Source organism: Bos mutus, chromosome 1 (genome assembly GCF_027580195.1).
Source record: "Bos mutus isolate GX-2022 chromosome 1, NWIPB_WYAK_1.1, whole genome shotgun sequence".
Taxonomy (NCBI): Eukaryota; Metazoa; Chordata; class Mammalia; order Artiodactyla; family Bovidae; genus Bos; species Bos mutus.
Window position 1 is genome coordinate 129,884,147 of NC_091617.1, and position 23,738 is coordinate 129,907,884.

Genomic DNA, 23,738 nt, shown 5'->3' on the forward strand with positions numbered 1-23,738 from the left:
ATGACACTCTTGAATTATGTTCTTCCATGGGATTTTCTTCTCCTGTGCAAGAGCTGAGCTTTCAGGAGAACCGTAGTGAAGGGGAGTGTGGACTTGTGGGAATATTTGCAGGCATGCAGATACCCAGTAAGTTCAAGTTGGGGCTTTGTGGTTGGGGTAAGTATGCCCTTCTGACACCGCTCAGGATATAAAAGACAATGTCACGATTAGATCTTCATCCGAATGAAACTACACTTTGGCCTTTTCAGAAGCTGCAGGCACTGCAGTCCCACAGTGTGATGAAGTCCAACCTGGGGTCCCTGCGGGATGAGGAGCCCGAGGAGCGACTCAGGCAGGCTCAGGAGCTCTGGGCTCTGAAGGAGAAGATGGAAATTCAGGTGAGCCAAGGTCCCATGCCTTTCTTCCTGAACCAGGCAAGAAATGTGCTGTCTCCCAACAGAGTTTCTTGTTTTCACTCTGGTTTTAGGGTGGTTGCTGTTGTTCAGTCCCTTGGTCATGTCTGACTCTTTGCGACCCCATGAACTGCAGCATGCCAGGCTTCCCTGTCCTTCATCTCCCAGAGTTTGCTCAAACTCATGTCCATTGAGTTGGTGATGCCATCCAACCATCTCATCCTTTGTTGTCCCCTTCTCCTGCCCTCAGTCTTTCCTAGCCTCAAGGTCTTTTCCAGTGAGTCAACTCTTCGCATCAGGTGGCCAAAGTATTGGAGTTTCAGCTTCACCATCAGTCCTTCCAGTGAACACCCAGGACTGATTTCCTTTAGGATGGACTGGTTGGATCTCCTTGCAATCCAAAGGACTCTCAAGAGTCTTCTCCAACACCACAGTTCAGAAGCATCAATTCTTTAGTGCTGAGCCTTCTTTATGGTGCAACTCTCACATCTATACATTGACTATTGGAAAAACCATAGCTTTGACTGTTTGAACCTTTGTTGGCAAAGTGATTTAGGGAGATTAAAGACATCACAGTTCTATATTTCAGACCTTGTGCCAATTAATGAAAGCATAGAGTAGAGTTCTTAGGGTTCTCAGGTGTGGCTGGTGACATTCAAATGTGCAGTGTCAGATTTGCCAGGGAGTTTTTCGAAAATACATTCAGCCATGTATCTTACTGGACACCATTGCTCTCACTTTGAGTCCAACCCAGTTGAAAACTATTCTTTGAAAGTGTGACAGTCTCCTGGCTTTGAAGATATTTGGCATGGATCTAATGTTCAGTTCAGTCACTCAGTCGTGTCCGACTCTCTGCGACCCCATGAACCACAGCACACCAGGCCTCCCTGTCCATCACCAACTCCTGGAGTCTACTCAAACTCATGTCCATCGAGTCGGTGATGCCATCCAGCCATCTCATCCTCTGTCGTCCACTTCTCCTCCTGCCCCCAATCCCTCCCAGCATCAGGGTCTTTTCAAATGAGTCAGCTCTTCACATCAGGTGGCCAGTATTGGAGTTTCAGCTTCAACATCAGTCCTTCCAATGAACACCCAGGACTGATTTCCTTTAGGATGGACTGGTTGGATCTCCTTGCAGTCCAAGGGACTCTCTCAAGAGTCTTCTCCAACACCACAGTTCAAAAGCATCAATTCTTTGGCGCTCAGCTTTCTTTGTAGTCCAACTCTCACATCCATACATGACCACTGAAAAAACCATAGCCTTGACTAGATGAACCTTTGTTGGCAAAGTAATGTCTCTGCTTTTGAATATGCTGTCTAGGTTGGTCATAACTTTCCTTCCAAGGAGTAAGCGTCTTTTAATTTCATGGCTGCAATCACCATCTGCAGTGATTTTGGAGCCCAGAAAAATAAAGTCTGACACTGTTTCCCCATCTATTTGCCATGAAGTGATGGGACTGGATGCCATGATCTTAGTTTTCTGAATGTTGAGCTTGAAGCCAACTTTTTCACTCTCCTCTTTCACCTTCATCAAGAGGCTCTTTAGTTCTTCTTTACTTTCTGCCATAAGGGTGGTGTCATCTGCATATCTGAGGTTATTGATATTTCTCCTGGAAATCTTGATTTCAGCTTGTGCTTCTACCAGCCCAGCATTTCTCATGATGTACTCTGCATAGAAGTTAAATAAGCAGGGTGACAATATACAGCCTTGACATACTCCTTTCCCTATTTGGAACCAGTCTGTTGTTCCATGTCCAGTTCTAACTGTTGCTTCCTGACCTGTATACAGGTGTCTCAAGAGGCAGGTCAGGTGGTCTGGTATTCCCATCTCTTGAAGAATTTTCTCCACTCATGTGAGATGAGTGCAATTGTGCGGGAGTTTGAGCATTCTTTGGCACTGCCTTTCTTTGGGATTGGAATGAAAACTGACCTTTTCCAGTCCTGTGGCCACTGCTGAGTTTTCCAAATTTGCTGGCATATTGGGTGCAGCACTTCCACAGCATCATCTTTTAGGATTTGGAATAGCTCAACTGGAATTCCATCACCTCCACTGGCTTTGTTTGTAGTATTGCTTTCTAAGGCCCACTTGACTTCACATTCCAGGATGTCTGGCTCTAGGTGAGTGATCACACCATTGTGATTATCTTGGTCGTGAAGATCTTTTTTGTAGTTCATCTTTTGTTTTCTGCCATTAAAGTGGGATCATCTGCATATCTGAAGTTATTGATACCTGTCCCAGCAATTTTGATTCCAGCATGTAAGTCATCCAACCTGGCATTTCTCATGATGTACTCTGCATATAAGTTAAATAAGCAGGGTGACAATATACAGCCTTGACATACTCCTTTCCCTATTTGGAACCAGTCTGTTGTTCCATGTCCAGTTCTAACTGTTGCTTCCTGACCTGTATACAGGTGTCTCAAGAGGCAGGTCAGGTGGTCTGGTATTCCCATCTCTTGAAGAATTTTCTCCACTCATGTGAGATGAGTGCAATTGTGCGGGAGTTTGAGCATTCTTTGGCACCGCCTTTCTTTGGGATTGGAATGAAAACTGACCTTTTCCAGTCCTGTGGCCACTGCTGAGTTTTCCAAATTTGCTGGCATATTGGGTGCAGCACTTCCACAGCATCATCTTTTAGGATTTGGAATAGCTCAACTGGAATTCCATCACCTCCACTGGCTTTGTTTGTAGTATTGCTTTCTAAGGCCCACTTGACTTCACATTCCAGGATGTCTGGCTCTAGGTGAGTGATCACACCATTGTGATTATCTTGGTCGTGAAGATCTTTTTTGTAGTTCATCTTTTGTTTTCTGCCATTAAAGTGGGATCATCTGCATATCTGAAGTTATTGATACCTGTCCCAGCAATTTTGATTCCAGCATGTAAGTCATCCAACCTGGCATTTCTCATGATGTACTCTGCATATAAGTTAAATAAGCAGGGTGACAATATACAGCCTTGATGTACTCCTTTCCCAATTTTGAACCAGTCTGTTGTTCCATGTCTGGTTCTAACTGTTGCTTCTTGACCTGCATACAGGTTTCTCAGGAAGCAGGTAAAGTGTTGTGGTATTCCCATCTCATTAAGAATATTCCACAGTTTCTTGTGATCCACACACTCAAAGGCTTTTAGCATAGTCAATCAAGCAGAAGTAGATTTTTATTTTGGAATTCCCTTGCTTTTTCTATGATCCAGCATATACTGGCAATTTGATCTCTGATTCCTCTGCCTTTTCTAAATCCAGCTTATACATCTGGAATTTCTCAGTTCATGTACTGCTGAAGCCTAGCTTGAAGGATTTTAAGCATAATATTGCTGGCATAGAAATGAGTGCAATTGTATGGTAATTTGAACATTCTTTGGCGTTGCCTTTCTTTGGGATTTAAATGAAAACTGACCTTTTCCAGTCATAAAACATCTTACAATTACAGCACTCTATTTTAAGCTGGAAACAACTTAACTTTGATTACATACAAATAGTCTACACTTTTCCTTCTCTTCCTCCACACCTTCTGGTGTCCACAAGCTAGCCAGTAGGATCTGAAGCTGGCATTGAGATCTGTGTGCCAGCGCTGAAAACCGGTTCAGCTATGTTGATTCCCTCAGTTCTGGTGGAGTGAGACAGAAGTGGGCCTCCTGGGCAGCATCCTTCAAGCCCTGGGCAGTCAGATGCTCGCTTGCACTCACTTTCCTTGTGGGAGAGACTGTGGGCTGAGGGGGTCTCTCTTAGCACCAAGCTGTGCTGGTTTGGGTGAGGGGTAACACAGGTAAGGTGAAACTATTCTTCCCCTCTTCAGTGTATCCACTCTTGGATTTTTTTGCTTCATCAAGGTGCTAGGACTTCTAGCTGGATTCCCGAGCTCTCATAAAGGTATTCTCATCTGTGGGTATTTTGAGAACTGGAACCTACTAGTCCATCATCTTGCTGACATCTCTTACATTTTTTAAGATGAAATCTTTGACCACCTAGAATTTGTTTTCATTTAAGATGTGAAATAAGGATACAAGTTCATATTTTTTTGCAATCCAAGTTCAAGTAGTTAACTACTTGTTTGAACACCATTTGTCAGTAATGCATCTTCCCCCCAGAGTAGATTCCATTCCCCCCGCCCCACCCCCGCCCTGTATCTTTGGGCTGTCTAGTCTTTTCACTGCTCTGTCTGCCTACTCTGTGAACCAGTACATTTTAATTCTTTTAGCTTTGTACTGTATTTTAATATCTAGAGGGGCCCATTTGATAAGCATTTAATCTTTTTCAGAAAACAGAATGGAGGAGGAAAATGAAGGCACTGCAGGAAGAGCATGCAGCTCAGAAGAGAGAGGTAGGTCTCACCGGACTGTCTTGGGGAGCCTGGTTTCCTGTGACTTCCTTTCATACTTCAGCTCCCTATCGTTTGCCCCCTGCCTTGAACTGGTTGGCAGATATTTTGTTGCTGATATGGTTCCCCGTTGCTGACCCCCGTCAATACACAGAGGGGTCAGCTGCCCAGAGGGCTGCTTCCCTGGCTGGGAGCAGGAGCCTCAAGGCCTTCTCCTCTGAATCCAGCACATCCTTTCTCCATGGATTGCTCTTCAGTGACTGCTTAAGGCTCTCTAAGTAGGGCTGTGCTATAAAACTCAGAGAATTGCCTGGTCATTCAGTGTTTGGGCCCTCCTTTGAAACCCCACCCAGGAGAGATCCGGGTGGTTGTGGACCTCAGCGATAGTTCAGGGGCAGCTCAAATGGAAGGATTCAGACACTGAGACCAGTGGGGACAGAGCAGTAGTCCTCAGGACAGAGAAACCAGCTTATATAAAAATGTCCCTGAGGAGAAGGCAAGTGGAAGAAGCCAGTTAAGAAGAGCCCTAGGTTCTGCTTCAGAAAGCTCAGAAGGTAAAGGTGCTTAGATCTGAGTCTGGTGCATGATGGATGGCCCCCCATTCAAGTGGTTCCCCTCTGATAAGTTTATCTTTTTAAAAAAATCTTTATGTATTTATTTTTTGGTTGTTCCATGTGGCTTGTGGGATCTTAGCGTCTCAACCACTGGACCACCAAGGAAGTCCCTGATAGGTTAATCTTATTTGAAAAATTGAAAAATGGGAAATGCATTCAAGTTTATTCCAAAGAGCAGAAGAACTATTTTAAGGTACATGGAGTAATCTCACTTCTGCTCCATTTCCATCTACCTATCCCTGACACCCACCCCACAGGTGACCACTTTTACTGCTTTCTTGTATTCTTCTAGAGGTTCTTTATGCAGACATAAGTGGTGTCATTTTCTCTCTGCTCTTACATCAGAGGTGGCTTGTAACCACATTTCCTTAATCTTTTGTCTTCACCTAAAAGCACCCATTTGATGATTTTTGAATGACCTCAGCTTACCTGACTGTCCTTCCGTGGGTGACACAGCTGACAGAGAGCCTTTGCCCTGAGCTTAGGGGCCTGCACTCAATTCTCACTTCTCAGGTACCACTTAACATGTCCTCAAATAGGAAGGAAGTCAGTCTTGTTAGAAAGCTACTCGCCCAGGTCTGGAAACCCTCCACCTACTTCAGGTGAAGCTCCAGCCAGCGTTTGCCTGCAGGTGCAGGTCCTGCAGGCACTGAGCTCTCAGAGGTCCCTGCAGACATGTGACTGACCGGCCACCCTGTGCCACCAGCTGCAGGAGCAGAACGAGAGGCTCCAGGCTACCCTGTCTCAGGATCAGAGGAAAGCAGCCGCCCAGGCCCAGCGCCAGATCCATGCCCTCCGCACCCAGCTCCAGGAACAAGCCAGGCTCATTGCCTCCCAGGAGGAGATGGTAGGCGTGTCCCTCCTCATAGGCGTGTCCCTCCTCCCAGTCGGGACCTGGAGCCATAGACCCCTTCCCTGTGAGGATCTCCTTAGAGTCTCTTGGACTTGTTGGCTCCAGTTTCATTAGTTAGGGTCTCTGAGGAGAGGGAAGAGTCTTCAGACTTGAGGGGCAGAAAGTGATGAGGATGACGTGACTGCTGTCCTTAGGGGCTGTGTTGGTGGGTTCACAGTACCAGCATAGACCATGTGAATGCCAGCGCCTGGTTAATACTTTGTTTATTCCTCCATGTAAACCTCACTGCTGCCTTTCAAGGTAGACATTACCTTTTCCCCAGCTTCCTTTGACAGATGATGAGGCAGGCTGCAGAACTTAAGCACCTCGCTTGAGTCTACACAGTGCATGTTATAAATGACAGGGGTGAGAATCAACCCTAGCCAGGTAGGTGGAATGTGAAGCCTGTGCTCCTTTCGCTGTGTTCTCAGACACATATCTTAACTAATTCCTTTTTCATAAGTTAACAGCCTCTGAGGAGGTTGTTAGATAAGCTAGTATGACGAGAAGACATCACTTACTACGCACCCTTCTTCTAAAACCACCCCTCTGACTCTTCATCTAATGTGGACCATTCTCTGCCCAGTCAGGGTGCAGCTCCCCGTTCTGAGCCCCAGGTCAGTGGAGACGTGTATCTGTCCCCAGCTGGGCCCTGCTGTGGCCTCAGGTCCTTGCCGTGAACCACCCTCCCCAGAGCTTTCCTGGGCGGAACACCTACTGTCACTATCTAATCCACTGATCCTCTCGCTATTTGTCCCTTTCTGTTCTTCCAGCTGTCAACATATCTAACCCACTTCCTTGCTGCTTTTCTTTTTCACTACTTCCCCTAACACATTTAGCTCTTCAAAGCTGTGGCTGCCTGGAGGTTTCCTCCTTTTGTTACCAGAATTCTTATTTATAGTTGTTTCAGTTAGGAACCTACTGGCTAAATATAACAGAATAGGTTAACCGGTGTTTATTTTTATTGTAACACCAAAAGAGGTCACACTTGATTTAGCAGCAACATTATGCCATTGGAATTCTAGACTGTTATTATTATTATTTTTTTAATTGCCGTCTTTAGCATATTCCCTGGTGGCTCAGATGGTAAAGAATCTGCCTGCTATGCGACAGACCCCAGTTTGATCTATGGGTCAGGAAGATCCCCTGGAGAAGAGAATGACAACCCACTCCAGCATTCTTGCCTGGAGAATCCCATGGACAGAGGAGCCTCATGGGTTATAGTCCATGGGGTTGCAAAGTGTCAGTGACTGAGTGACCAACACTTTCATTTTCACTTTAGCATATTGACTTAGGCTTGACTCTGATAGTTGCAGAATGGCTGCCATAGCCCCAACCATCACAACCATATTCAATGCAGAAAGTTGATGAAAGGCTCTTCTCAAGGCTTCTACTTATATTTTACTAGTCAAAACTGTGGAAACTACAGTTGTGAGAGAGGTTAGAAAAGAAATAATTAGCTCTATACTTTCTAGGATAGAGGTAAGCAAAGGAGGAATGGAAATGGACGTTGGATGAATCATTCATCAGTAAGTGGTAGAGCGACTCAGGCCTAAGCCGAAGAGGAGATTTGTCATAAGGTTCAACAAGGTCTCTCAGAAAGCTCAAGGCAGCAGAACAGCTAAGTCTAGGAATAAATTGAATCCAGAGACATGAAATGTGGTCAAGTCATTGCTCTGTGATATGTCTCTGTTCCTTCTTCTGTAACTGTTTTGATTTTCCCTGTGAAGGTCAGCTTCTACTCCATGTCTGCCCCACGTGGCAAAAGAAACAAACAAAGAAAATAAAAACTCAAACCAGTTAGCTGCCCAGAGCTCATGAGTTGACATGTTACCAATCCAGAATTCTCTGCCCAAACCTGGACAGTCAGCTATGGCTGTGGTGTGGGGGTCACAAAGTTACAAGGGGCTGTCCTGTCTGTGACTATGTAAACCAAGGAAGAAGAGGCACTTCCTGGAAAAGAGGGGTTGAACAGAGAGTCAGTGGCTGTTCACATCATGCCCCCTTACCCCCAGGGGGCACTCAGCTCAGAGCCCACATCTCAGGAGGGGCAGCTCCCTTGAGGTTACTTGTGTGCTTGTGCCCCTCTGCTTGCATGGGGTTCCTGTCCTTCAGGCCACAGTCCCTCTCTGTAGAGGGGCCTTCTTGCCTCCCCACCATGGGAAAATGGAGCATGGTGCCAACCTGATTACCACTGTTCAGTCTTGACGCCATGCCCTCATATCTGCACAGCAGGAGGTATGTTGCAGGGCCAGGGCAGAGTATTCTGAGCTCCAGCTCACAGTGGATGGTGTGGAAACACTGGCTGTCCCTTCTTTATAGAGCTAGGCAGCCCCACCGCTCACAGCAGAGCCCCCTGCTGCCTGTAACCTGCTTTGTTCCATGTCTTTGCAGATGCAGGCCATGTCTCTCCGGAAGGTGGAGGGTAAGTCTGTTGTCTTGGACTCTCCTGTCTCCTGTCTCTCCTGCCTCTGGTCCCCTCTCCTGTCTCTGTCATGCTATACCAGTCAATGTATAGGATGAGGATGGTGGCAGCTGCTCAGGGACCTGTGGCATCAGGCTCTCTGGCTGGACAAGGGAGGGTGAGAAGATGCTTGTTTCTGGGACAGACAGGGCTCCAGCCCAGGTTCATGCTGAAGGCATTCTGTGCAGGTAGCAGGGTTTCTTGTCTGGCCTGCTCTTCTCTGTAGGATGGTGGAGACATGAGGTGGGGTGAGGGGTGAGAATCCTGGGCGGGAGGTGATGGGCTCATGAACAGGCTCTTTCTAATTCACCACAACTGTGATTCAGTTCCATCCAACTTTACCTTGTTTCCATCCTGCAGCAAGTTGACCCCAAATCTCTGTGAATATGCCTGTCTAGAGTCTGCCCTCCTCGTCTTGTGTGCGTGCTTCTTAGTGTGCATGTCTGACAGATGCGGTGCTGATGTCTAAAGGGCGACAGTAACCTATGGGGGACCAGCCTGCTTGGAGGACCTGGCTAGCCCCTTGTGAAACCTTCTGACTCCACCCCACCTCTGCTGCCCTATGCCTGTAGCTTCCCTTCTGCCTTTTCTGGCAAACCCACACATCTTCCCAGCCTCTGCCTTGAGGTTAGATGTTTCCTTTGCAGTCTTGCAACCAGTTTGGAGAGGCGCCGTTCTATGGCTGTGATCTGAGTGCTGGGGCTGTGGCGTGTGCGTGTGTGCTCAGTTGCACAGTCACGTCCGACTCTTTGCGACCCCACCAGGCTCCTCTGTTCCTGGAATTCTTCAGGCAAGAATACCGGAGTGGGTAGGCCATTTCCTACCCTAGGAGACCTTCCCAACCCAGGGATTGAACACGCATCTCTTGCATCTCCTGTATTGGCAAGCCATTTTTTTTTTTTAACCACTGAGCCACCTGGGAAGCCCAGGGCTGCGGTGGGCCATTAATGAGAGCTGTGTGTCATAGACTTCAGATCCGTTGTCTCAGCACTTTGTCCCCACACTTTAGTGTGGGGCGGGTATGACTGTCCTCACTTTCTAGAAGAGCACGTGAGGCTTAGAGAAGTTCAAGGGCTTCTGTCATGGGCAGCCAGTGAGGGGCAGGGCTGGAATGTGGATTCTGATCTTGCTGCCTCCCAGGTCATGGTTGTGACCACTGCTTCATCCTGCCCCTGTCTGCTGGAGGACCGACTCGAGTCCTTGCTGTTTCTGGCCTGCACTCACATGCTGTCCTGGCTCTTCTCTGAGGTGGGGGTGGGGCCCAAGGCCCTGGAGATACTAACTACTGCTGCTCTCCTCAGGGATCTGTGAAGGCCCGAAGGCTGTGGACACAGATGAGGACTCTTCCGAGGAAGGTGAGGCTCCGATTTCTTCCCTGGGGGCTGCCCTCTTCATTGTTGAGTTTGTCTCTACTTAACTGGATCTGGCTGCCTGAATCTGGGTGCAGGGAACTAGGGATATGCGGTAAATATTTAACCACCCCGTGCTTGTCAGGCACGTGACATGAAGGCACACATGTGCAACCTCCTGGTTCTCCCTGGCTCGGAGAGGACCAGTGGCTTGCTCAGAGCTGCCTGCTGCCTCGCCCATCCCTGGTGCCCACCCCACCGCCTCTCGCCTGGTATGACCCAGAGCTGTGGATGTGGCCTCACTGTGTGGGCTTAGGTGACCTTTGCAGTTTTCTTCTGCATGGCGAGCATGCAGCAGGCAGATCACACCGGCCAACCTGATGTGCAGGAGTCCTCCTCGGCACCCTCTGTGGAGCCCTGGGAGCCTGCCACTTTTATTCACTCTGTTCAGTGACTGACTCCGATTTGCAGAGCTCTCAACAGAATGTTTCCAGGGGATGCAAAGGAGAAGTGAAAAAAATAGACTCTCCTGGGTGAGTCGGGGAGGAGGAACTCCCAGGAAAGATCAGAGAGAGCTCACAGCCAGCCTGCTGACCAGGCCCGCACACCCAGCTCTGCTGTGATGTGACAGTTCCAGAGTGACCCAACAGGTGCACTGAGGAAAGGGTTTTATTTGTGTCACCAGAGAGTTCATCATGGGGTATTTTGTTGTTTTTTAATGTACTTTTGAGGCAGTCATCTATGCTTTTCGCAGAAAAAGCAGAAGGGTGCACAGTAGGTCTCCCTCCTGCCAGGCCATCCAGTCTCCGCCCAGAGATTCCATTGTTAATGGTTTGTCACGTTTCTTTCCAGAGACACTTGGTGCAAACACAGGCACGTCCATGTATGCGTTCTTTTCCTTTTTCCTAAATGGGAGCACAGTATACATATTGTTCTATGGTTGTTTCTTAACCATATGGGGGGTCATTTCTTATCCCTTTATATAGAGCTGCTCCATTATTTTTTCAGGACTTCGAAGTACTCCATTGGATGGATGAACCAAAATTTAATCAGTCCTCTGCCACTCTCCCACCCCAGTGCATTTAACCTTGGAATATAGTAGTAAAAATAAGTTATACAGGTAACCCTGAGTAACACAAGGTCCACAGTGAGGATGAGCCAAATCCTCCAGTGGGGCACAGAGTTCTAGGAGGCGGTCACCGAGTGAGGGGGACCCCTCCCCACCTCCTCCACACCCCATCCCGTTGCAGGGAGGACCCAGACCTTGGTCAGACTCTGCTGTTCCTCTTCACTTGCTTTTCTACTCTTCTAGTGTCAGACCAGCAGAAGCAGCATCCCCTGGGAACTTGGCTAGAAATGCAGATTTTCAGATTCTCAAGTCCCAGGCTGCACAGACTGAATCAGAACTTCTGGGGCAGGGCCTAGCCATTTCTGTCTGCACCTGCCCTCCCGGGCATTCTGATGCTTGCTCAAGTTTGAGGACCTCTGTGCGTCCCACAGCTCTCTGCAATGGTCGCACACTAAGAATCTCCTGGGCTGCTTGCAACTCTGGAGGAGCAACCTGCCGCCTGCTGCCTAGATCACCACACGTGGGGCAGGGCTTCGGGCAGCAGCAGTACACAGAGCTCCAATGCTGATTTCAATATACAGCCCAGTTGGGGCTCATGCCCTGTGCAGACTCAGCAGAGAATTGACCCTGGGGGCGAGGGAGGACCTATTAAAACACAGACTGCTGGGCTCCACCTCCTAATGTTTTGATTCAGTCCGGTTGAAGTGGTGGAGTAGGAAATGGCAACTTCCCTGGGGAATTCCATGGACAGAAGAGCCTGGTGGGTTACTGTCCATGGGTTGCAAAGAGTCAGACACGGCTGAGCGACTAACTCACACACAGGTTGGAGTGGGGATCTGAGAATCTGGGTTTTTAATAAGTGACAGGTGGCTCCCGTGCCATGGCTTACACTACACTTTGAGAACCGCTGCTCTAGGCCAATTGGTCTTCAGGCGTGGCTGTTGTTAGAAGATCTGGGAAGTTTCACAAATAGATCTTAAGGCCTGAGGCTAACCCTCCAAGATTCTGATGTACTTAGCTTGGGATGGAGCCCAGGTGTTTCAAATAAGCAACCAAGGGATAAGATTACTACTTGACTTTGAGCTCCTTGAGGGTTTTCTTTCGTGTCCCCAGTGCTGGCCTGTTCACACTCATATTACTTGTCAGTAGGCTGGTCCACCTCTAACCACAGTGGCCCCTGGCATTAGACCTGAAGAGCACTTCTGGGAGGTCTACCCTGACTCACCCTGGACGGCCCCTTTATAGCAGTAATCACATTGTATTTTAATTGCCTGTTTCGTTACCCTCTGGGTCAGTAGGTCTTCCCTGGTGGCTAAGCGGTAAAGAATCAGCCTGCAATGCAGGAGTTGCAGGAGACGAGGTTTGATGCCTGGGTCGGGAAGATCCCCTGGAGGAGGGCATGGCAACCCACTCCAATATTCTTGTCTGGACAATCCCATGGACAGAGGAGCCTGGTGGGCTACAGTCCATGGAGTCACAAAGAGTTGGTCATGCCTAAAGCGACTTAGCACGCATGCACACTGGGTCAGTATTTCTTAAGGAGTGGTCTGTGGGTCACCTCCATCAGAATCATCTGAGCAAGTAAAAATGCAGATTCCAGGGCCCTTCTCCAGATCCGTGGAATCAGACTCTGGAAGGTGGGGCCACAGAATCTGTACTTTAAACCCATGCAATTCTATTGTGTGTAGTTGGAGGGAGAACACCTGATTTAGACAGTAGACTCTAGGGGAGCAGGCAGCTGTCTGTCCATAGTATATATGTGTATACATATATCATGAATGTGAATCAAATCATTATGTTGTGCATCTTAAATGTATACAGTGCTGTATGTAAGTTATACTCAATTTGGGTGGGGAGAGAGGGGAGGAAGAATGGAGCCCGGGGAACAAGCTGCTGTTGAGAGTCAGAACCCCAAAAGTTCTGAGTCAACCTGGGACAGGACTGATCCAGATCTTGAAGGTCCAGGGGATGAGGATCTCAAAGGTGGGTGGAGGGTCTGCTGCTGTGATTCCCAGAGGAACAACTTGGGGATGGACCCTCAGGTGGGGTCGGTGGCCCTGGGTCATAGGCTGGAGACCATGACTCCTGGCTGGGTGCACTGGGGCTTTGGGAGCGGAGGTTCTGGGCACCCGGCTGACCTTGGTGGTGTCTTGTGCTGCAGAGCTGGAGGACTCCCACAGTGGACAGCAGAAGGTGCTAGAAGCCCTGAGGCGAAACCCCACCTTGCTGAAGCAGTTCAGGCCAGTCCTGGAGGACACCTTGGAGGAGAAGCTGGAAAGCATGGGGATAAAGAGAGTGAGTTCCGGTACCCCCGTGGCAGGGCCGCACCTACCATGTGGACGCAGGGCGTTCTTAAATCAACAAAGGGTCAATTGTTCTTTATAGTGTAGGCTTATTCATCTCGTTCGTTCCAGTGGGGCACCCCTGGTGTCCGGGAACGTAAACCCACGCAGCTGGCACTGTGATCTCTTCTGTTTCCTCCAGTGGCTTCCTGAGATGTCATCCCGTGTCCTGACCTCTCCGTGCTCTCCACTTACTGGCTGCTTTCTCTGTGTCTCTATTGCTTTTTCTTTGTTGTCGTTCACATATTCAACAAATATTTATTGAGCACCTTTATGCTAACTGTTGTACTAGGTTCTGAGAAAACTGGAGAAGGAAATGGCAACCCACTCCAGTATTCTTGCCTGGAGAATTCCATGGGCAGAGGAGCCTGGTGGGCTATAGTTTATGGGGTCACAGAGTTGGACACAACTGAAGTAACTTAGCACACACACATGCTGAGAATACAGCGATGAATTAGAACTGAAAATTTTTTTTTCATGGAGTTTATAGATGGTAGGAAACTCAGATACTAAACAATGCTTTTCCAGAATTTAATAATTTAACATTGTGAAATGCTCTGCAAGTGAAGTATTGGATACTATAAGAATGAATAATAAGGGGATGTGCCTTAGTTTGAAGGTCCAGGTCTGATGGTGGACATTAAGTGGACAAGGGATTCCCTGGTGGCTCAGACGGTAAAGAATCCACCTGCAATGCAGGAGACCTGGGTTTGATCCCTGGGTTGGGAAGATCCCCTGAAGGGAGTGGCAACCCACTCCAGTATTCTTGCCTGGAGAATTCCGTGGACAGAGGAGCTGCCTGGCGGGCTACAGTCCATGGGGTTGCCAAAAAACTCAACTGAGTGACTAATACTTTCACTTTTCATATTGATATTATTTTGACAAATTACAATTAGATAGCCTTGGTGGAACTATTAAACAAGATGTCCCATCTTCTATTGGACAAAGGGACCGTATTTTCTGACAAGAGGAATTTAATTGGCTCAATCTGGCCTTTGGAGCGGTGAAGTGTCTATCATCAGTAGCACCCTTGGCCATGCCCACTCAGCAGGTGGCTATGGGTGGAGCAGGCTCTGAAAGCCCTGTCTGGTACAAATGAATATTTGAACACCGTTGTTTTCTCATGCTCCTGTTCAACCAGAGTATGGATATTATCATTAAAGGCATCAATGAAATCCATGATTAAAAACACCCACCTTATTACTAAGGCAGCTGGAATATCACATCATTGAGGATACTTTGTGTATAGAGTAAAATAAGAAAAAAACCCAAACACCTAGGTTTAATTTAGCAAAGATGCCCCTTAATCATTGACTTTTTTCAACTACCGCTCAATCTAACTTTGGCCTTATGTTCAGACTTGATTAAAACATTTCTTCTAATCTTAAATTATTCCTCAAGGGTGGATGTCAAAAGCCCAAGAAACTTCGATTAAGTGTTGGAAGGGTGCCTGGCTTCGATTTTTTGCAGTTGATGTTTTCAACCATTGTCAGCCACGGAGGACAATGTTTCTGGCCAGATGATGATGCAAGTACAGAAAGGAGCAAGCCGCGGTCTCCCACAAGGATAGTGGAGAGGCATGTCCCATCTCAGCCTGTATGCTTGATGTTGATAGAACTGTGCATAGCCCCTCTGCATCATCTCTCTGCTCGTGCTTTGCTGGGGCTCCCAAGCCCTAGCCCACCTCACTTTCAGCAGCCTGCTCGCCCTGCCCTGATGCTCAGCTCATCTCTCCCAGAGGCACCAGCACGGATCCCAGCGACTCCCAGGCCAGCAGCAGGTGTGAGAGGCCGAGGGAAGGAGGAGGGGAGCCCATCTCCAAAGGGGACCTCTGTGTCTTCCAGGATGCCAAGGGAATTCCCGCTCAGACCCTCAGACACCTGGAGTCCATCCTGCGAGCCCAGCGGGAGCAGAAGGCCAGGAGGTTTTCTGAGTTTCTGAGCCTGAGGGAGAAGCTCATTAAGGAAGCCACCAGCAGAGTCAAGGACAGACAGAGGGACCAGGCCCCAGTGTCCCAGCCAAAGGGCGAGGTGCCAGGTGAGCTGGCAAGAGGGCCTGCTTGGGACTGGGAGCTGGGAGGGTTCAGGCTTGTGTGGAGGAGGGATATAATCTCTGTCCTCATCGGGGTGTTGCCTGTTGCTCAGAAGGTCCAGACAATAGGGCTCTTGCAGGTGGCTGAGTCCAAAAGACCTCTGTTGGAAAAACAGGCTCTAGGGGTGGGGTGGTCACCCGGGTCCCTCAGGGAAGCAGAGGAGAACCAGGGCCATTGTCCTTGCTCAGACACAAGGCCTCCTCAGCAGCTCAGTTCTGCACTGTTTTGCTTGTTTGGACCACAGGCTGAACTTGGCTCCAACAGAGTGTTGTCAGCACAGGGGCTCCAGATGGAAGCAAGGATCAATCAAATGGAATATTCTGCCCTAGAGCAGTGGGAGGGCATGAGAGGCTGGGCCAGTTCAGCAGGCAGACACATCCTCAGAGCTCAGACTCCTTCCCTGGGCGAGCCAGCTGCTTTGTCCCTGGGAGTTGTGACAAGGAAAGGCCCTGTGGTTCCTGTGGAAGACTGAAGGATGTGAGTGAGGACCCTCTGGTCTCTGTCCTCAAGGAACTTAGGGAGCAAGGGAATTGTGTCTTTGCACCAGGAGCCCCCATCTCTAGAGGGGTCCCAGATCCTCATGCAGGGCGATGCATGATGCATGCAAGGGCGACTCCCTTGCAGTCATGGGAGTATGTGGTCAGAGGAGGGTCACTTGTGTTATCTCCTCATGTCCAGGCAGACCCAACCTGAGCTCTTTGTGCAAAGGAAATTTCCAAAGTGTGGTCCACACATCTCTGGGAGGTATGCAAGATGATTTTAGTTATCCGTATTTTAGTTATCTGTTATTTGGTACATGAATCAATAATTTTAAGATTTAATCTTTATTTTTCTTTATGTATATTTGAAAAATATTACTAACATAGCAACCCTGAAAGCTCATGGAAATGATTACTTGGGTAAGTATAAAGTAGGAATTTTATGTTTAAAAGTGGTATCATTTTCTATAAAAATGTTACATAGAAAACAGGACAGTTGGTATGAGAATATGGTAAAAATTATATCAATGGTCTGGGTAACTCTGTTCTATTTGGTTTAAACACCTGACCTTAAAATCACTAAGGAAAGGATAGTTTTCAGTTTCACACAGAAAGAAATCTCAGACCGAAGGAAATTTGTCACAAAGCCCTCTGCCTCAAATGCTCCTTCATTCCTAATTTGTTTAATTTAGTGCAGTATTTACTGAGGTTCAGTATTCACCCTGGTTTGATTCCTGAGTCAGGAAGGTCTGCTGGAGAAAGGTTAGGCTACCCACTCCAGTATTCTTGCCTGGAGAATTCCATGGACCGAGGAGCCTGGTGGGCCACAGTCCAAGGGGTCACAAAGAGTCAGACATGACTGAGAGACTTTCACTTTTCCCTTTACTGAAGTTGATCTGGGCCAGGGCCTGCCCCTCAGCTGGAAACCAGCCAGAACTAGGTGATGTGATGGGGCCCAGCACAGGCCGGGGCAGCTTAGAGGAGAGGGGACAGGCCCTGGGGCTGAGGGCTGGAGGGGTGGATGGAAGCCCCTCCTTGTCCTGGTTTCCAAGAGAAGAGAAAGGCTTCTTGCTCTTGTGGTGCCACCCCCTCCCCCAGCGCTTGTGCCTGTGGTCCCAGAACCTGGGGTGGAAGCATCCCTGCCCCCCACTGTCTCTCTCCCCTTTCCTGGGGCGGGGTGGGGGGCTGTTCCTTCTCAGGGCCTGTTACTGACCTATGGGATGAGCTCTGTTCTCTTGGCATTTCTTAGGCCGCTTTCTGGCTCTGCACCCCCATGTGCTCTCCTTCTAGTCCTCAGGAGTGCTGTACAAATGCGCACCTCCTGTCTCTGCTCAGACCATGCCTCTTTTGTCTGGAGGCAAAGATGGGGGATGTAGTCTAGTCAGTGGCAAAAGCCTGAGATTTGGGGTGACTGACCACCTGGGTTTGCATCTGCCATGGATTCCCATGGAATCGTGGGTCTTGAGCAAGTTCCTGAAGCTCTGGAAGCCTGTCTGGGGCTAAATGGATGTTGGATGTAAAGTGCTTAGCTTGGTCTGTCCACTGTAACTGTAGCTATTATTATTTTCCCTCAGCAAGTTTACTTTAACAAGTTGCCTTTAGATTAACTCTTTCCTAGAAGGCCCACTTCTGTGTGAATGCATCCTCCGAGAGTAGTGCATTTCAAACACTTTTAACTTTGAACTACAGTAAGAAATGCATTTTATGCTGTGGCTCAGTCCATACTTTGGAGTTTCATGAACCAGTACTTACTTTGCCTCCCTGTGATGTACTTTCTCTGCTCTTCTCTTTGCATAAAAAAATCGTGGGTCCTGCAGAACAGCCCCACTCCCCACCCCCACCACAACCCGCCCCCACGCTTGACCCTCCTGGTAATTGGGAAGAGGGAGGGGCTGTGTCTGATTTCCTGCCTTAAACACTCCAGCTACAGGCCCCTTCTGGGAGGAGGTGTATGGATCTTGACAGCCCAGGTGGTCCTACAGTGCCCTCTGGTGGCATCAAGGCCTTCCTGCAAGGCTGCCTGAACTCCAGTAGCAGCTGCTGGAGTTGGGTAGACAGGGTAGGTGGCCTTGGCAGGGCCAGCTTCTCGGATTGTGTCAGGGGTGGGCTGCAGACACGCTGGGCTTCCTTAGACCTGCTGCCTCCCCTGGGTCTCCTGGAATGATGACATGACCCCGGAACACCAGCTGCTCTTCTGGTCTTTGATAGAACCTGGTGCCCAGGCTTGGCTGGCCGTGGGATACTTGGGGTGGGGGAAATAATTAAATCTGCTGTGGTAATAGCAGTACACTGCACAGAGTGACTTGTTCTTTTCCAGTGTGTTGGAGCCTCTTTCTGCCTCCTCTTGGGCTTGAGAGTCCAGATGGATATGCCCTGAAACGCGTTCTTATCTGTGTTTCTAGTCAAAAGCCAGCAGAGCCCGCTGGTCACCAAAGAGGTCCAGCCAAAGGCCAGGACCCTGCATGTGGCACAGCCATCCAAGCCGGCAGAGCCCCCTGTGACAAGTCTTCAGAGCCGCAGCAGCCATAGCCTGGGCCTGGCCCCGGGGCCCAGCCCTACTCCTCGCTCCAGAGCATCTGGACCCCCTGGCACCCCTGCTTCCCCAGGGCCTGGGCTGAGGTGAGCTGGGCTCTGCATTCTCACAGGGTCCGTGGTGTGACTCCCACCCTGTCCTGGGCCCCCCACCAGCTTCCGCAGACAGGTGAGGGGCAGAGAAAGAAGTGAACAGGAGGGGCCTCAGGTGGGGTCCAACCCATGAAGAGACTGGAGTCCCTTGCTCCTGGGACTCCAGGAGCCAGGCCAGAGCAAACCTCCCCTCCTCTTACGACTCATCCCCAAGCCCCAGTTGCCACCCTGGAGGCGCTGGGTCTTCATCTTCTAACAGAGGGTGGCTGCCCCTCTCCAGATGACTCCTGGCTGGTGTCTGGGCCCAGGGGTGCCAGGGGCAGGACTGGCTCTGGGCCAACCAGCTTGCAAGTGGTGAGGTGTGGCTCTGACCATCTTCCTTCCAGCTCACGCACTCCTCATTTCCTCTCCTTCTTGACAGTACGCCCCCGTTCAGTTCTGAAGAGGACTCGGAGGGAGATGCTGGGCCGCGTGCATCCCTGCAGCCCCCGAGAGTTCCTTCAAGGGTGGGGCCCCGGCCGCAGGATGACTGGGACTGGTCTGACACCGAGACCTCGGAGGGGAGTGCCCAGTCCCCTGGCAAGGGCTCGGGCGGGCTGGCCTCCTCAGGTGAGGAAGGTTTTCTTATAAGACTATTAATGAGGCTTGTAGCTTCTGGGCTTCAGTTGCATTTTCTAGCCAAAGTTTAAAGAATATAGAGCTTAGGTTTTGTCTTTCCAAAGGCAGAAAGTGGACAAGCTGGGGGGTAATCCCAGTTCTGTGCCATCTGTCAAGTCTACAGTGTCATGAATTCTGTGGAACTTCATCTTGTCCATGGCATGGTCCCAGCCTGCCAGCCCATCTAACCCACCAGAACCAGATCTCTGGAGAAGAACTGACGACCTGCCAGGTGGATGATAGGGTGTAAACATCTAGGAACTGGGAATGTGGAGTCTTTGAACACGCTTTGGGCTCTGTCACTTGCTCCCTGTGTGCTGGTGTGGAGAGTTTTGGTTCCTGTGTTGTAAAGGGAGGTATCTGGATAAGATGAGTGATGAGGGGCAAGGAACATAGTATGAATATAATAGACCCTTAACTAACTGGTTTTTAATCAATCAGTGAGCCAAGGGTCATCATCACTCTGGACCTCTGCTCAGGCCCCCAGACATTTGAATCCTGGAAGGCCATGGCTGGCTCCCTGCTTCCTGGCCAGTCCTGAGGTCTGAACATCCACCTTGCTTTCTCACACTGAAAATGTAGTCACTGCTTAGCCCCCTTCCTGTGAGGAGTTCATAGAAAGTGGATCTGGCCCCACAGCCCTGAGCGAATTTATATTGATGATATTTCTTCATTTCTCTGTGAAGATGTTGGAGGAAAAACTACACATTAATCTTGCAGTTCATGTACTGACTGAGCAGCGGTTCCTCCTGCTAAGAGGAAAGGGCAGCTTGCTAAGCTGCTGTGCCCAGCTGTGCCCTTCAGGACATAGTACATTTCTGGATGTTCCAAGCCTCTCTTCCCCGCCCATGCTGGCCTGAGCCTCTCTCTCTTTGCCTGTCTTCTACTGCTTTTGTCTTTCCTTTTTCCCTTCGGGCTCTTCTCCATGCTCCCTTTATCCACACTGGACCTGGGACGTGACCCATGGGGATGATGCTAGTCATACTCTGGTTGCCTTCCAGGAACACTGGTGCAATCGATGGTCAGAAACCTTGAGAAGCAGTTGGAGGCTCCAGCCAAGAAGCCTGCTGGAGGGGTCAGTCTGTTCTCAGTGCCCAGTGCCGGGCCACAGAGAGCTGCTGTGCCAGGAGGAAAGCCCCAGGTAGGCTGGAGGACCTAGGAGGCTCCCCTGCAGTCTCCTACCGAGCCAGCTCGAGTTTGGGGCCCTGGACGGGGCCTGAGGGAGGGCCCGTGTGTGACACTACAGTTGCCCTCCTGCCCCTCGCCTCCTCTGCCCCTGCAGGAGTGGCACAATGCCCACTCTCCAGTGCTTGTTGTTCGTGTCCCTTGTTAACATCGAAAAGCCTCGTGGTTCATTACATGAACCACTGCTCAGCGGGTTGTTTCTCCCAGCCACGCACACCCCCACTTCTGGCTCTGATGGGGCCTGGACCTGGCTTTGTGCCTGGCTTCCAGCAGTAGCGGATCTATTCGGGCTCCAGCTCATCCCACAGCCAAGCTCTCCTTTCTTCACTCCCCGAGGACCCCAGCGCAGGACTATGTGCAGAGCAGACTGCTCCACAGTACACAGTGGGGATATTAGGCACCTTTGTTCCAAATATCCAAGGCCATTTCCTCATCACTAAGAATGTCTTAATGGCCTTGCCTCTCTCCAGCTCCAGCTGCCATCAGATTTATCGCTCAGATGCTCAGCCTCCCAGACCATTCCTGTTAGGATGTCCTTGCCACCTCCCCTCTCCCCATAAGGGAACCACTTCTGTATTCCTGTTGTGTTTTCTTAGGCAGAAACATTTCTGGCTCTTGTAATTTTACCCTCCCTTCTCAATCAGAAAGATGCATCCTAGGATGACCAATGTTATTGCTCTAAAATTCAGAAATAATGGGCAATCACTTTTTGGTTTTTCCCAGAATACACCTCCCCTGGCAACCCCGACACCCACCCTGTGCTATGTGATATGTTCGGTTTATTATGTAGCTCATGTGAGTAATGAGTCTAAATGATTCAAAATGTATTCAAAAAGAATTCATCGTCAGTTGTGAGAGAGCACCAACCGCCCAATGCAGGTTGAGGCACTGTCCAGAGCCTGCTTGCCACCTGGGGCCCTGGAGGTTTCTGATTGGTTGTCCTTACGTTCCAAGGCAAATGGTCTGGGCACTGAGAGCTCAGGTGGGGGTGGGGTGACCGTGATTCTGGTTCCGGGACAGCCTGGGAGTTTGGCCCACTCTTGGCTCCCCTGTTGGCCCTAGCTCAGACCTTTTCCAGGCTGAAGGATCCCTGCACTTGGAGTTCCCCTCACGCACCTTTGGTCAGAGTGTTTCCCAGCCCTGGACCAGCAGTCTGTGGCAGGTGGGGTAGGTGCATTAGGCACTGGTACGTCAGCTCAGGAGTTTGGAGAAGTTAAGTCCCTGGACTTCCTCACTGTGGGCAGTTCAAAAATCTGGACAAAGTTTAAATTTCAACAAGAGAAACCTGATCTTCTACAGGCCTTGGGGCTGGCCTCAGTGTGGCCAGTGGAATTTCAGGGGTGTTTTGCAATGGCTGTGACCCCAGGTCTCTGAAGCAGGTTCTCAAAGACATGGACATGAGAAGATGGGAGGAGTAGCGCCCCTCCTGCTTTCTTCCAGATCTGCATTTTCTCCCCACATCCGTCCTCCCTGGTCAGATGCATTTTCTTCTCCCCTGTTCTCCCTGCAGCTTTCTGAGGATGAGAGTGACTTGGAGATCTCTTCCTTGGAAGATCTCCCACAGAACCTAAACCAGAGAGAGAAACCGAAGCCCTTGTCTTGCTCAAAGCTCCCGGAGAAGTTTGGCACCAGCTCTTGGAGCCCCAGTCAACCCAGGGTCCCTGGCTGGTGAGCCCGCTTCTGATTCTGGCAGCCAGAGGACCAGCCTTGTCACCCAGCTGGGTGGGGCTGGCTCAGAACCCCCCATCGATGGGGCTGCTGGGCTTCTTGTCTTCCCCAGAAGCTGAGAGGTCTTCTCCTTGGACAGAAGCAGAGTAGAAGACACATATGATTTCTCCCATCCCCCGTGAGAACTCTGGCAGTGTCCCATGGGTCCCAGGGCTGAGAAAGGGTTGTAACAGGACCTTGAAAGAGCATCCTTCATCTACCTCCATGTTCGCTCCAGACTGAAAGGAGACACTTGGTCTCTACTCTTCAGCGTTTTGTAAACCTTGGCAACACTGTAGAGCTGGGTCTTTTATGGGGTCCTTTGGGGGACTTATGCCTGAGTCAGCCATTCAGTAATTGACCCAAAGTCATTTACTGAGGTCGTCTGGCCTCTTACTGCTGAGCCAGAGTGTAGGCAGAGATGAGGGGGGAGACGAAAAGTATGGGGTCATAACAGAGATTGGGGCGTTATGGAAACACAGACAGAGCCTCTCAGTGCAGCTGGGTGTGAATGTGGAGCGCTGCCCGGAGCTGATGTGCTCAGGACCTGCTCATGGGTGAGAGGGAAGGCGGGCCACCTGGCTGGGGCCTCATATCCCCAAGGGACCACAAATTAAGTTTTGATAATATTTCTAAAATTAGGTTATATACATATACATATCTATAGTATTTTTTTAATGTAAAGAGCATTAATTTATTATATATAAACCCTTAAATACAGCATGTTATCACTCTCTGGTATTTCTTCCTTGTTTTTGGAGCTTCAGCAGAGACTGGGTGGGGGCCAGAGCCATCTGTACCCCAGCTGTCAGTTTAGGACTTTGGGGTGAAGTTGCCAAGATGGTGGTGGCAGTACAATGGGTTTGTTGGGGAGTCACTCCTGTGAAAGGTGAAGGCAGAAGAAGCTGGATCAGGGCAAGTGCTCAAATGCAGTGCGGGTCTGACCCCCAGGAGAGGAGAAGAGCAGCCAGCAGGAGTGGGCAAGGGGAGGCCAGACCGCTGTGTAGCTGACAGCCCCACCAAGTCAGTGGGAGCTCCAGAGCAGGCCCAGCCCACCAGGGAGTCCCCACTGGGCAGGATGGCCAGAGCCAGGCACCCCACCCTGCTTGGCCATGGACTGCGGTGCCCAGAAGAGTGAGAACTAGTAGAGCAGCCATAGTTTTCCCTAAAGGGAAGCCCAGCCGTTCACCTCCAGGCCTCATGAGTAGAGGGAGCAGAGAGATGAGCCCATGAGCAGAGCTCATGAGCCCATGAGCCTATCCCTGACGCCCAGCTTCAACCCTTATCAACTCAGCTCATGGCCAATCTGGCTTCATCTGTCTTTTCCCACTACCTCGGGTCTCTCCCCAGATCTCCATCCGGGCTTCTTTTGACCTCTGGGTGGTAAGCCCTGAGGTTCTAGCAGAAAGAACTAGGGGAAGTGAGGAGGAAAGGCATTGCCGAGGATAAAGGGGTCCGGGGGTGGGGAGGCTTGGGGGTATCATGGTACCAAGCTGTTCAGTGAGGCCAGGGCATGGTTTATGAAGGGCCTTATGTGGGACCCGGGGTCAGC

The 23,738-nt window shown here is 49.8% G+C and overlaps 1 protein-coding gene across 7 annotated transcripts in view; it reads left to right on the forward strand.

The window, feature by feature from the left end:
* The window catches only part of DZIP1L (DAZ interacting zinc finger protein 1 like), a 55,470-nt gene extending 32,550 nt beyond the window's left edge, over window positions 1-22,920 (forward strand). For 6 of the 7 annotated variants that reach the window (XM_070375795.1, XM_070375788.1, XM_070375812.1 and 3 more), the window contains 11 exons: window positions 249-377; window positions 4,652-4,714; window positions 6,032-6,172; window positions 8,612-8,642; window positions 9,983-10,036; window positions 13,261-13,394; window positions 15,286-15,478; window positions 18,415-18,631; window positions 19,059-19,246; window positions 20,296-20,435; window positions 21,990-22,920. In XM_070375795.1, coding sequence (XP_070231896.1) covers window positions 249-377; window positions 4,652-4,714; window positions 6,032-6,172; window positions 8,612-8,642; window positions 9,983-10,036; window positions 13,261-13,394; window positions 15,286-15,478; window positions 18,415-18,631; window positions 19,059-19,246; window positions 20,296-20,435; window positions 21,990-22,151 — 1,452 coding nt within the window. In that variant the 3' untranslated portion in view covers window positions 22,152-22,920. The remainder of the gene's footprint in view (window positions 1-248; window positions 378-4,651; window positions 4,715-6,031; window positions 6,173-8,611; window positions 8,643-9,982; window positions 10,037-13,260; window positions 13,395-15,285; window positions 15,479-18,414; window positions 18,632-19,058; window positions 19,247-20,295; window positions 20,436-21,989) is intronic. The other variant, XM_070375821.1, reaches the window with a different exon arrangement.
* Window positions 22,921-23,738: the final 818 nt, after the last annotated feature.